This window comes from Sus scrofa, chromosome 6 (assembly GCF_054392235.1).
Source record: "Sus scrofa isolate SSC_HxYL_T2T_F1_AM1 chromosome 6, Sscrofa_HxYL_maternal_Yorkshire_Landrace_v2.0, whole genome shotgun sequence".
NCBI lineage: Eukaryota > Metazoa > Chordata > Mammalia > Artiodactyla > Suidae > Sus > Sus scrofa.
In genome coordinates this window covers 150269737-150284311 of record NC_139388.1, presented here as the reverse complement: position 1 = coordinate 150284311, position 14575 = coordinate 150269737, and the positions used below count along the sequence as shown (strand labels likewise).

General features: G+C 42.1%; 1 protein-coding gene across 50 annotated transcripts in view; it reads left to right on the top strand.

The window, feature by feature from the left end:
* The window catches only part of SGIP1 (SH3GL interacting endocytic adaptor 1), a 228031-nt gene that overhangs the window by 211436 nt on the left and 2020 nt on the right, over positions 1-14575 (top strand). For all 50 annotated transcript variants that reach the window (XM_084964790.1, XM_084964789.1, XM_084964776.1 and 47 more), the window contains 5 exons: positions 253-408; positions 6164-6296; positions 11953-12155; positions 13239-13303; positions 14137-14301. In XM_084964790.1, coding sequence (XP_084820916.1) covers positions 253-408; positions 6164-6296; positions 11953-12155; positions 13239-13303; positions 14137-14301 — 722 coding nt within the window. The remainder of the gene's footprint in view (positions 1-252; positions 409-6163; positions 6297-11952; positions 12156-13238; positions 13304-14136; positions 14302-14575) is intronic.

Below are 14575 nucleotides of genomic sequence, written 5' to 3'. Positions count from 1 at the left end.
TTTCATCATACAGTCCAAAAAAACATCTTCAACAAAATAGCCACTTTTTTTTGGATCCGTGTTAAAACAAACCTTTGAGCCCTCAGGTCTGAGAACTGTGTTAGCAGTTTAGAGTGAATTGGAAGAGCTTACTTGTCTGCTTTTCCGCTGAGTCGTATCATCACAGAAATTTTTGCTTTTCGCAACTGCTTTGATTCACAGCATGCTGACCTGGGTTTCCTCTCTTTCCTCTCACGTGTTGTGACGCGCCAGATGTATCGTGAAGATTACTGGAGAAATGGTGTTGTCCTTTCCTGCCGGCATCACCAGACACTTTGCCAACAACCCATCACCAGCTGCTCTGACTTTCCGGGTGATAAATTTCAGCAGGTTAGAACACGTCCTGCCAAATCCCCAACTTCTCTGCTGGTAAATATATTTTGCACACATTTTTTTAGAGATATGCGTAGCTTAGCACTTTATACGTAGATGAGGAAGAGAGAAGCACTGTAGAAAAACGGCCACGGCTGAGATACGTCCAGAGATGCAAACCCAGAACTTTGTTAGCTGTCAAAGTATTTGGTGGGTGATTGTGTGTGTACATATATGTATTTTATGGCCAACTGTCTCAAGTGGCTAAAGAGACCTTTAGAGTAAATGCATTCACTCTCTGCTTGCTTATCATTGGTAGGCAGTGGATGAAGATGGTAGGAAATGAGCCCAATAAAAGAAATAAAATCCATTTGTTGTATTAGCCCCCTTTAGAATCAAATGACATTTGAGCTGTGAGCGTCTCTTCGCATAAGCTTGAAAATCTCTCTGTGAAACATTAATTTCATTGTCTTGTAATGGTAATTATTTTGGTGGAACTTTACACGCATGGCATCAAAGAAGCTTATGTGAATTTGTTTCTGTGAAAAACACTTTGTCACATTTCCTATTAAATCTGAATGGGATGTCTTTGTCATATACGCATATGTGCGCATTCACACAACACACATATACATGCTGTTAAAAACTAGGCGTTCCCGTCATGGCGCAGTGGTTAATGAATCCGACTAGGAACCATGAGGTTTCGGGTTCAATCCCTGGCCTTGCTCAGTGGGTTAAGGATCTGGCATTGACATGAGCTGTGGTGTAGGTTGCAGACGCGGCTCGGATGCCACGTTGCTGTGGCTCTGGCGTAGGCCAGAGGCTACAGCTCCGATTCGACCCCTAGCCTGGGAACCTCCATATGCTGCAGGAGAGGCCCTAGAAAAGGCAAAAAAAAAATTATCCACTAGATTCTATGTTATATGATACAAAATAACCTATTTATAAAACAGGACCAAAGTGACAAATTTCAAAACCAAATTTGATGACCATGAGAACAAAAAAGTCATTCTTGACAGTTTTTTCCTTCATCAAGTCCTGATATTCCATCTAAAAATCTCTCTCTAACACGGCCACTTTTCCCCTTTATCGTGAACTCTCCTATCCAAATTCTGACTCTCATTTCCCTGGACCGCAGCATCTGCTTTCCTCCTTCCCTCCCTGCATCCAACCGTGCCTCCCTCCTACACACAATGGCCAGATGACCTTTTTTGAGCTAAATCGCGTTGTCCTCACTCGTAGTACTCTGATGGCTTCACGTTGCCTCTGGACCAGAATCCAAACGTGTGACCCTTACCTCCCGGCCCTGAGCCATCCACTCCCGCTCGTCTGTCTGTGCTCATCTCCCATCATCCTCTTCAGAACCCTTGCAGCTCCAGCCAGACTGGCCAGTCTTAGGCACAGACTAAGTCCTTTCCCACAGCAGGGCTGTGTTCTCTCTGCCTCCAAGAGGATGTCCACCTTTCGTCCCTAGACTCCTACTCATCTTTCAGATCTCAGCTCCTCGCAGCCTCTGCTGACCTCCCCGCTCTCCTCCCAAACTAAATCAGTAGCTGTGGTACTTCTCTGAAGGTTCCCTATTCTTCGCTTTGTCCCACGTACTAAGAACTAACAATTACCTGTCAATTTCTTCTTTCATCCATCTCTCCCACTAGACAGTAAAACACATCCATGAGTTCACGACCACAGCCTCAGTGCCTTCCCCCGTGCCTGATAAGGACTGGATTGTGTTGCGTGAATGAAGAGTTCAACTATAAAGCAGTTTATCAAGCTGCTTCTTTATGTAGAAATAACTACAGCTTATTGGTATTTGGAATTTGAGGACCAATATAGTCACTCTCTTGACTGAGTGAAACTCCAGCGGTGAAAAAAGTCAAGGTCTTTCAGGTGATGATCAAGATCACCTCCTTCCCTTTGATCCTTGTGATGGCTTAACTGGCAAACTTGACTCCAGGTTTAACAATGTGAAAGAGGGGAGTCCCCATTGTGGCTCAGCAGAAATGAATCTGACTCGTATCCATGACGACGTGGGTTCAATCCCTGGCCTCTCTCAGTGGATTAAGGAGCCGGCATTGCCATGAGCTGTGGTGTAGGTCGCAGGCATGGCTCGGATCCCGAGCTGTTGCTGTGGCTGTGGTTATAAGACCAGCAGCTGCGGCTCTGATTCGACCCCTAGCCTGGGAACTTACATACGCTATATGGGTGCAGCCCTAAAAAGCAATAAATACAGAAATAGATAAGTAAATAAATATGAATGAAATGCTTACCCATTGTATGAAAAATGAATGTGAAATGATCAAGATTGGAAATCAGCAGCTTCTTATTTCTGTTTCCCTCTGTGTTTTCCATGTGCACTTCGAGACAGCTAATTTTATATTTCTAGGTTCCTCCATCTGAAATTAGCAATGAGGTGCCACCATCTCACCAGCTTGTTTGTAAATATCATTGGTGCAAGAGTCATCATTTTGGTTGTATTTTTAGGCAGTTATGCTGCCAAATGGGCATATATGTAAGCGTTTAATGCTTATATTAATGCAGCAGTCTTATTAATTGAGTTAAATATCAGTCTGAACATGTTTGTTTGACAAAACATTGTCTGGACCCTTATATTATATTTTGAACAAAACAAAAACAAAAATCCTCCTTGATTTGGACTTTATTAACTCCAACTATTTGATTCTTATGTCAGGGCTATGACTGGTGACCCATTAGTCCTAGAGCCTATTTGTTTGGTTATGTAGCGTTGCTCCACCACCCCTGCTACACCTAGGTTTTAAAAAGCAATGGAGGGGTTCCCAATGTGGCACAGCATTAATGAACCAGACTAGTATCCATGTGGACTCCGGTTCAATCCCTGGCCTTGCTCATTGGGTTAAGGATCTGGCATTGCTGTGAGCTGTGACATAGGTCACAGATTGCCCGTTGCTGTGGCTGTGGCGTAGGCCAGCAGCTGCAGCTGGGAACTGGGAACTTTCTGGAAGCTTCCATATGCCATGAGTGTAGCCTAAAAAACAAACAAAGAAACAAAAAGGGCAATGGAACCAAGCACTATTCTCAAATGCAATTCAAACCTTTCTTTATCTGTCGTCTTACCCCTAGCCAATCCTCTGTTATCATTACTGAAAGACTTAATTAGGTTACCAGCTTGGCCCCTGGGGACATTTGGGTTTGCAATCCCTCTGACAGGGAATGAATTCAGATGTCCTTCTACTTTTCCTTTATGAAAGGAGTTTGCTTGCAAAGCATGTTCAGGACCCATCCTTAAACCAAAGAATTCTCAAGCCTTTTAAGCATGCAAACATTGCATCTCTGAAAACTCTTGATTGGCAAAGCTTCCTTCTTGACCATTTTTTAAAATTTTTGCTAAAGTATAGTTGATTTACAGGGTTGTGTCAATTTCTGCTCTACAGCATAGTGACCCAGTCATACATATGTATGTGACTGTATTTCTCATGACTCTATTTTTCTATACCTTCTCATACTATCTTCCATCATGTTCTATCCCAAAAGATTGGATATATTAAAGCAAGTTCTCCGAGGATTCATCACAGACATATAACTTAGCTTATTTTGTTACTACACATACAACTGAGATTTTTCTCAGTTATTCAGATTTATTTAACACAAGTTAATGACATGTTGCTGGATATTCATTCCACACCTGTTTTGATATAGTGGGAGAGTATGACCTGCAGTAGAACTGACCTGGGCTAGAATCCTGACTCAGTCACTTATTGGCCATTCAAACTTTAGTAAATTACTTAATTTTGCTGAACCTCTCTTAAGTTTATCTCCTGCCTCCTTGTGTAGCTGCCACTCTGGAAGCCCTGGGTAACATGGATGCTTTGAATAACATTTTAGATCAGCATCCTTAGCTTAGCAGGAGCAAAGTCCAGGGGCCAGAGGTCTTTTCCATTCACCTCCTCCCTGCCCAGAGTCATAGGGCTTTGCTGTGTGCTCAACAACCTCTATCGGGCACAGCAGAAGCCTATGGGTCATGCTGAGACTTGCTCCCCACCCCCGACCCCATCACTCCCTCCTAACAGACCAGGAGCAGTTTTAAGGCCCTCAGAGGCCCGCACCCAAGGTATATGGAGGTTCCCAGGCTAGGAGTCTAATCAAAGCTATAGCTGCCGGCCTGCACCACAGCCACAGCAACCCCGGATCTGAGCTACGTCTTCGACCTACACCACAGTTCATGGCAACGCCAGATCCTTAACCCACTGAGCGAGGCCAGGGATGGAACCCACAACCTCATGGTTCCTAGTCAGATTCATTTCCGCTGTGCCACGACGGGAACTCCAAGGCCCTCGTTTCTTGATTTGTTTGACTTCTGGAGGCTGAATCACAGGAACCTTCTTTCGATCTGCCTTTATCACCTCATCGCTATCACCCTTCTACCTTCCTAACCGCTGATTTTCTCTTTTTGTAACATTTATTTATCTTTAAAAAGGAAGATGGAGCTCCCATTGGGGCTCAGCGATAACCCAACTAGTATGCATGAGGACGTGGGCTTGATCCCTGGCCTTGCTCCATGGTTAGGAGTCCAGCGTTGCCATGAGCTGTGGTGTAGGTCACAGAGGTGGCTTGGATCTGGCATTGCTGTGGCTGTGGTGTAGGCCGGCAACTGCAGCTCCGATTGGGCCTCTAGCCTGGGAACCTCCATACGCCATGGGTGCGGCCCTAAAATAAATAAATAAATAGGAAGATAATTCTTCCTTTGCAGGGTGAATTTTAATGAAATAGTTTATAATATATGTAACAGAGGGCCTAGGTGCCAAAATTACAGCCACTGTTACAGTATTATAGAGAATTAATTCTAAAAGTGATGCCAGTCAGATATTAACTCACTTGGGCCCTCAGGTTCCTAGTCGTGTGGGAAGGGAACAGGTGCTTTGCACACTCTTGCCTGGTTCTTTTTGCCATTGAGATAAACCTTTGAAGAGACATGGGGCAAGTGGCCTGAGAACAGGTCTCTGAGCAAAGCCGACAACTCTCATAGAAATACAAAGTCCTCAGTTCATCAAGACTGCATGGGAGGTCCTTGGTGGCTCTGCAGGTTAAGGATCTGGTGTTGGCACTACTGTGGTGCAGAGTCCATCCATGGCCTCCGGAAATTTCCACATGCCACAGGTGTGGTAAAAAAAAAAAACAAAAAACAAAAAAAAAAACTATACACTCTAGTGTAACTACCATTCTTATTATCTCTTAAATTCCAGGATCATCTTCTAAGTTAGGTGACTTTTTATGATCTAGGTGCTCTTAGATGAAATAGTATGGATGCTAAAAAGCTGGCATGGTAATTTTCGTATCACCCTTTTCTCCTCAGTTGGAGAGAAAGACTATGCTTATATGTGGCCAAATATTTAACTCAGTAATTTCTGGGAAACTGCCCTTCAAATAAGTCCAAAAGAAAATCAATGTACTCAGCTCCTTGATTGCATTAACCGACTAATTCAGAGGAAACGGTGGTGATGTAGAAAGAGCTATTAAATTCGGGTTAATAAATAATTCACTCTTTAAAGCAACCAATTATCACACTGATTGGTTAATATTCCTGGGTACTCACTGAGATTTATAGCAATACAATAATGCCTCCCTATGGGAATTAATCTATTAACGCAATACCATTCAGAACTGCGATTGTACTAAAACTACACTATTGTGAATAATATAACCTCTACAAATTGCCAAAGACGGATACAGAAATCAGAGGACCATTTGCTAAGATGCTTTTTTGGTGTGGTGTAGTTTATGTTTGTCACGAAGCATGCTTGTCACTCAATCATTTTTTTTCTTCCCAATTGAATAGTGATAATACCCAAAATGAAGCCAATACCAAGGAGTTCTGGGTAAACATGCCAAATTTGATGACTCACCTCAAGAAAGTATCAGAACAAAAACCCCAGGCTACATATTATAATGTGGACATGCTCAAATATCAGGTAAGCCTATTTATATGATCGGGGTGTCTCTCACATTACAAATGTATGTTCTAACATACCTAGCATTAAGTAAAAGTCCATAAACTAACATTTCCCTCAATATTATTTAAAAGCTATAATTTTTAAGAAAATAGGAACCTTGAAAGACTATTTGGAGGCCATTTAGTGACAAGACTATCCATACCTATCTTCATGAGTTTAAACTTACAAGTAAAACATTTTATTAAGATGCCACAAAGATGACTTTGCAGAAAATTACTTCAGTTAAGATTACAAATATTGACAGACTAGCTCACTGTGGTTTTGTAAAGAGCATTAAATGATTAAATATAAGTACCTGGTGTTTTTTCATCATGTGATAGTCCTATGAAATCAATTCTAATGAAACTTTGTTAGGAAAGTTTTTACTGTTAACAGAATGTTTGGCACATCCCAGTATAAGATAGGAGGACTTTCTTTTTGTGCTTAAGACTGCCCTTGACTCCAGATTATTACTGACCTAATAAATAAACCTATTTCAAACCAGGATTCTATAGAGCCTGAGTATCCCACTGATTCCCAATCACTTGCTCTCCTAGGTTCTTTTTAGTGCATTGTAATTTTTGTGATTAAATATGCTCAAATTATTTTGCTTAAGATGAGGAAACAAAATTATTATTTTTGAAAGTTATACTTTTAACAGAAATCTGTGCATCTCTACTCAGCCATAAAAAGGAATGAAATAATGCCATTCTCAGCAACATATATGCAACTAGAGATTACTCTACTAAGTGAAGTAAGTCAGAAAGAGAAAGACAAATACCATGATATCACTTACATGTGGAATCTAAAATATGGCACAAATGAACCTGTCTACACAGCAGAAATGGACTTACAGAAATAGAGAACAGACTTGTGGTTGCCAAAGGGGAGGGGAGGGGCTGGGAGTTTGGGGTTAGTAGATACAAACGATCACATTTAAAATGAAAAGGCAGTGATGTCCTGCGGGATAGCACAGGGAACTATATCCAATCTCTTGGGATAGATCACAATGGAAAAGAATATAAAAAAGAATATAGGAGTTCCCATCGTGGCACAGTGGTTAACGAATCTGACTAGGAACCATGAGGTTGCAGGTTCGATCCCTGTCCTTGCTCAGTGGGTTAACGATCCGGCGTTGCCGTGAGCTGTGATGTAGGTCGCAGACGCGGCTTGGATCCCGCATTGCTGTGGCTCTGGTGTAGGCTGGCGGCTACAGCTCCGATTGGACCCCTAGCCTGGGAACCTCCATATGCCACAGGAGCGGCCCAAGAAATGGCAAAAAGACAAAAACAAAAAAGAAAGAATATATATATATGTATATATGAATGATTTTGCTGTACAGCAGAAATTACACAACAGAAATTACACAACACTGTAAATTAACCATACTTTAATTTTTTTAATTTAAATAAAATAAGACTCTACTAAAGCAATAAAATTAATTTTTTAAAAATCAGTGCATCTCAAACATGAGTGCACTTTGCAATCACCAGGGAAGTTATAAACAAGTGCTGGTTCTGAACTAGTGCTAATTATGGATCAATACAGAGAGAAATAGACATCTGTAATAAAAATCTATTTATAGACAATAGAGATGGGGATGCGGAGGGGGAGAGGCTAGAAATAGAGAGAGAGACAGGGATACCTTCTGGGCCCTAACACTCCCAGAGATTCTGATTTAATTGGTTCAGAGTGCAACTGAGATATATGTATTTTTACAAGTCCTCCAAGTGAATATAATCCACCCTATCGATTGAAAACCACTGATTTATATTGTAAAGAAACTATTGAACATGAAGTGTCTATGTGATGGTACATTTCACAGAAATGCAAATGAATATGTTTTCCAGGTAAGAATAGTATTACCTAAGCTTTGGACATGATAACAAAACCTTGAAAGTAGACAGAATTCACCTATGGCTTCTGAGCTTGGTGAAAAGTATTAAAATGTAAGCAAGCGACTGAATTCTGGAATTAAGTCAGCTTCCTACCGTCCACTCACCTTGGGCACTGAGCCTCAGTTTCCTCATCTGTAAATAAAGATAAAAAACGGGGTTCCCGTCATGGCGACTAGGAACCACGAGGTTGCAGGGTCGATCCCTGGCCTTGCTTGGTGGGTTAGGAGTCCAGCGTTGCTGTGAGCTGTGGTGTAAGTCGCAGGGGAGGCTCAGATCTGGTGTTGCTGTGGCTGTGGTGTAGGCCAGCAGCTGCAGCTCCGATTGAACCCCTAGCCTGGGAACCTCCATGTGCCGCAGGTGCAGCCATAAAGAAAAGGAAAGAAAAAAAGATAAAAAGATTCCCACGTAGGTATTTCATAGGTTGTAAGGAGCTAGCAACCTAGCATATTTTGAAATACTTTGTGAGCTACAAGTAGCCCTAGGCCTGCCATCCCTCAGAGCAAAAAAAAAAAAATGGAGTTCCCGTTGTGGCACAGCAGAAACAAATGGAGGAATCCCTTTTGTTGTTGTGTAGTTGTGTTGTTGTTATTGTTTTTCAACAATGCAGGGGATTCTGGAGTTCCTGTCGTGGCGCAGTGGTTAACGAATCCGACTAGGAACCATGAGGTTGTGGGTTTGATCCCTGCCCTTGCTCAGTGGGTTAAGAATCCGGCATTGCCGGGAGCTGTGGTGTAGGTTGCAGACGCGGCTCGGATCCCGCGTTGCTGTGGCTCTGGCGTAGGCCGGTGACTACAGCTCCGATTGGACCCCTAGCCTGGCAACCGCCATGTGCTGCAGGAGCAGCCCTAGAAAAGACAAAAAAGACAAAAAACAAACAAAAAAACAATGCAAGGGATTCTGTGGGAGGCATGGTTTTGTGAGATAGCCCTCAAATCACAGTGTGTCTACTTTCTGGCCCCCGGTAGCATCGCAGTAACCAGGACAATCATACATCCATAAAACTTCTCGTGGAGCGTAGGAACTGCTGTGAAGTTGAGACCTCCTGCTCAGAACAGAGTACACAGACAGGGCGGGGAGTGTGAGGCTGCTGGGCTTTTGAGCTATCTTAAATAACAGACTTCTAAATAAAAGCTCGTCTGCAGAGGACTGTGTTGTGAAAAATATTTAAATTTTAAAAACTGTATTATTGGAGCTCCCATTGTGGCTCAGTGGGTTAAGAACCCAATTTAGTGTCTGTGAGGATGCAGGTTTGACCCCTGGTCTCGCTCAGTGAGTTAAGGATCCCCTGTTGCCACAAGCTGTGGCATAGGTCGCAGATGTTGCTTGGATCTGGTATTGCCGTACCTGTGATATAGGCTGGAGCAGCACCTCCGACTCAGCCCCTGACCCAAGAATTTCCATGTGCCGCAGGTGCAGCTGTGAGAAAAAAAGAAAAGAAAAGGAAAAAACTTGATTATAAGGCTTATTGTGGAGTTTATTATAAAGTTTTAAAACTTTTATTATAATGGTTATCTAAGTAAAATTATGTCATTGAAAGCCATGTCTGTCATTTTATAAAAGAATCCATTTCTGGGTTTGTTTCTGCAGCAGCCATGCTAACCTTGTAAGCACAGCCTGCCTTCAGGAGCCTTCCCCGTGGTGTCCATATGCTCAGGCATTGCGAGGCCAGTAAAGAGCAGTTTGTATGCTTGAAAATCAGCAAAACTCATACTTCATGAATAAACGTGCAAGGGCACAGACCCCACCCACTTGACCCCTACAGTGTGTGTGTACTTGACAGGTACACAGAAATAATAACATTGCAAATTTGTCACTGCAGACCCAGGATTCAAGTTGTTATTATTGTCTTTATATAACTTTTTGTTGATTGTTCAAACCTGGCTTTTCCTTGGTCGCATTCACAGTAGATTCTAACTAGAATTGGCAGTAGACATTACAATGCAGCACTGCCAGTCAGACAACCTGGGTTCATGTCCTTGCTTTGGCACATCTCAAGTAATAGCAACTTGCTTTGCCTAACTCACTGATTCGTGAGGAGCAAATGTGATGATATTACTAAGTAATATGTATTAAAACATTAGTTCCTTCCTATGTGCTAGGCGCTACAATGACTCTTTCATATAAACATCTCCTTTAATCTTCCTAGCATCTGTAGGTGTAAATATTATTGTTATTGTTGTTTTCATTTGGCAGATGAGGAAATAACTGAGGGACAGAGAGGTTCAGTGACTGGCCCAAGATCACTCAGCTTGGAAGTGGCAATCAGAACTCACAGCCAGATATATCTGAAAAAACAAGAACACTAATTTGAAAAGATACATGTACCCCGATAGTCATAGCAGCACTATTTACAAAAGCCAAGATACGGAAGCAACCTAAGTGCCTATCAACAGATGAATGGATAAAGAAGATGTGGTGTATAGATACAGTAGAATACTACTCAGCCATAAAAATGAATGAAATTTTGCCATTTGCAGCAACATGGGTGGACTTGGAGGGTACTATTCTAAGTGAATTACGTTAGACAGAACTGTATCATATCACTTATAAGTTAAAAATACAACAAAGTAGTAAATATATCAAAAAAGAAACTGGAGTTCCTGTCGTGGCGCAGTGGTTAACACATCCGACTAGGAACCATGAAGTTGCGGGTTCGATCCCTGGCCTTGCTCAGGGGGTTAACGATCCGGCGTTGCCATGAGCTGTGGTGTAGGTCAGACGTTGCTCGGATCCCGCGTTGCTGTGGCTCTGGCGTAGGCCAGTGGCTATGGCTCCGATGAGACCCCTAGCCTGGGAACCTCCATATGCTGCGGGAGCGGCCCAAGAAATGGCAAAAAGACAAAAAAAAAAAAAAAAAAAGAAAGAAAGAAAGAAACTGACTCATGGGTATAGAGAACAAACTAGTGGTTTCTAGAGGGGAGGGGGAAAGGGGGGCAACATAGGCTTAGAGGATTAAGAGGTACAAACTATTAGGTATTAAAAAAGGTATAGTATTATACAATGCTGGGAATACAGCCGATGCTTTATAGTAATTATAAGTGAAGTATAGCCTTTATGGAGTTCCCACTGTGGCTCAGCAGCAACGAGCCCAACTAGTATCCATGAGGATTCAGGGGTCGAGCCCTGGCCCCGCTCAGTGGGTTAAGGATCTGGTGTTGCCATAAGCTTCGGTGTAGGTGGCACATGCGGCTTGGATCTGGAGTTGCTATGGCTGTGGCGTAGGCCAGAAGCTGCAGTTCCAGTTTGCCCCCTAGCCTGGGAATCTCCATATGCTGCAGGTACAGCCCCAAAAGATAAAAAAAAAAAAATTAAGTATAACTTTTAAAAATTATGAATTACTATATCTATACTTCAACTTTTTAAAAAACACAGAAAGAAAAAAAGAACTCACATCCAGGAACATCTGCCTTCTTGGCCTCAGCTCCTAACCAGTGTGCTACCAGCTTACTCATTGACATAAAGTACATTGTAAACTCTGAAGTGCTATAGAGATTTTCACCATTGACTTTATGGTTTTAATCTGTAACAGTCTACTTGAAGCACTCAGCTGTCTCTCACATGCCACCATTCATGGTGATTTTTTTTTTTCTTTACTGAGTGCTCTTTTGTGAGCAGCATAAACAGCACTATGATATTTTTGTATCTAAGAATATCCCAATGGAAGAGAATCACAGCTTCTGGTTTTGTTTCAGATTCGTGGTCAAGCCTTAATTATTCTCTCTCCTGTCTTTGGCAAGGTGTCGGCCCAGGGCATTCAGTCCACGCCTCTGAACCTGGCAGTGAACTGGCGGTGTGAGCCGGCAAGCACCGACCTGCGCATAGATTACAAGTACAACACAGACGCAATGACCACGGCTGTGGCCCTCAACAACGTGCAGTTCCTGGTTCCTGTAGACGGAGGGGTGACCAAGCTCCAGGCGGTGCTCCCACCAGCAGTCTGGTAAGGAGCCACTAGTCCCCTTCATTTTCTGCAAAGGGCCCCTGCTGGGCAAAAGGACCACAGACTTCTTACCATGTGGGTTTCCTCCAGGAAGAGATCCCAGCAGGTCTGGGTGTCAGGGTTCAGGGCAGAAAATAAAAACTTCGATAGCTATTTCAAAGGAAAATGACTTAACTCAGGGCTTTAGATCTTCACACAGTAAAAGAGCAGCAAGCTTGAGCCTGGATCTCCTGGGATGTTTCCCAGAACACTGCAGAACTGGCCCACCAGGGGAGCCGCCACCTTGGCCCCAACCAGGAAGGAAAGAAATCAGAATCCTGTCAGTGGAGCGTTTGAATTCAAGAACCCACCCTCATGAGAATCCAAGGATGAGAAACTCCTACAGGCACCGCATAAAGTGCTTCTCAACAACTACAAAACTGAGACGATGGGGACACTGTTTAGCAAGATGCTCACGCCTCAGTTAGGCTGCTGGCCAGCAGAACACAGCCCCAAAGCAGCAGGGGAGACTGAGTTTTCTTTTACAGCCTCTGGACTCTAAAAAGACATGCTAGAGAAGATACGGACAGAAACAGAATAAACACTGACAACCAAGAGTGGCTGTTAAGAGCTTATTCTTCTAAGGAAAAATACTATAGTTTTTCAATATGATTGGTAGAAGCAGAAAGTAAAACATTGAGAGAGAAAAAAAAGAATGTCAGCCATATGACAGGTTCAATTTAAATTACCTAAATTAATTGTTCAACTAATACATCCCATCTATTTTTGTTCAGTAGATATATATTTTTTAATGTTTTAAACTGCATTGTCCTCTAAATGTTTATTTCTCCAACAAGAGTGTTGTGACTAGTTACAATAAGGAAAGGGAAAGGAGAGAATTTATGTATGGATGGATGGATAGATGGAGGGAGGGAGGGGAATTAGAGGAGGAAGGGACAGCTGAGTAGGTAGATAAAGACAGACAATGCTTAAATTGTAGCTTAAATCTTTAAGATAATTTTGATTAACATTCTGGAAAAATACAACAGCCACCAAACAAAAACTCTTGCATACGCAAAAGTCTTTTACCACTTTTATTTTTAGGAATGCTGAACAACAAAGAATATTGTGGAAGATTCCCGATATTTCTCAGAAGTCAGAAAATGGAGGTAATGTAATCACAGGCTTGTTTTATTTAATATATAAAGCTGAAATAACCTTCAGATATTAGAAAACTATTAACCAACATATACCTAGCACTAAAAGCAAGTAAAATATTTCAGTTCATTAAGGTATATACTTATTTTAACCAATAACAGCAAATAGTTCTTCACTGCTTCCTCTTTTCTGCCCAAGAACCCACATCAAACAGAACCATACCTTAAGCACCAAAGAGCTCTTAATGAGGCATGTTTCCATTCTGTATCAGACCTCACACTCCCTGATGGTTTAAATATTTTTCACTTTCATCTGCTATTAATCATAACCTGGAAAATATTGCCTTCCGGGCAGCATTCTCCCAAATTTTGAAGTACTGTTTGGCTGCATTACATTTTAATCAGTGTGCAAAAAAAAGTCATGAGTAGTATTTTTTTTCTTCTTATGGCCACACCTGCAGCATATGGAAGTACCCGGGCTAGGGGTCAATTCAGAGCTGCTGCTTCAGTCTATACCACAGCCACGGCAACACTGGATCCGAGCTGCATCAGCAACCTACACCGCACCTTGTGGCATACAGGATCCTTACCCGCTGAGCAAGGTCAGGGGTCGCACCTGCATCCTCATGGACACTCTGTTGGGTTCTTAACCCGCTGAGCCACAGCGGGAACTCCAGTCATGAGTAATATTTAATGATAAATTGTTATTCTTTACCATTTTGTCACTCAAACACATACTATTTTCTAGTAAGTTTGACTTTGCCCATTAACTTTGAATATAATTTCCAAAATTATATCCTGAATGTTGTGTTGATGGTTATCTCGTAACAATACTTTTTTTGTAGGGGTGGGTTCTTTATTGGCAAGATTTCAGTTATCTGAAGGCCCAAGCAAACCTTCCCCATTGGTTGTGCAGTTTACAAGTGAAGGAAGCACCCTTTCTGGCTGTGACATTGAACTTGTTGGAGCAGGGTATAGATTTTCACTCATCAAGAAAAGATTTGCTGCAGGTAAGGGGGTCTCTTGTAAGTTTCATTTGCAAAAAATAATGCTGCACTAACAGCTCATCCTTAAGAGGGAATCTGTTGTGATTTTCTGATCTTTCTCCTCCTCTTCCTCATTCCCAACTCCCATTTCTTATCACAATCAAAAAGCAAACCAATTGCTAAATGGAATAATAGGACAGTGATATGGAAATGAGAAATTAGGAAGGCCTTGTCTATTTATCATGACTATAGCTATTTCTTCTATGAGACAAACCAGTCAATCCCATTTTATAGACGT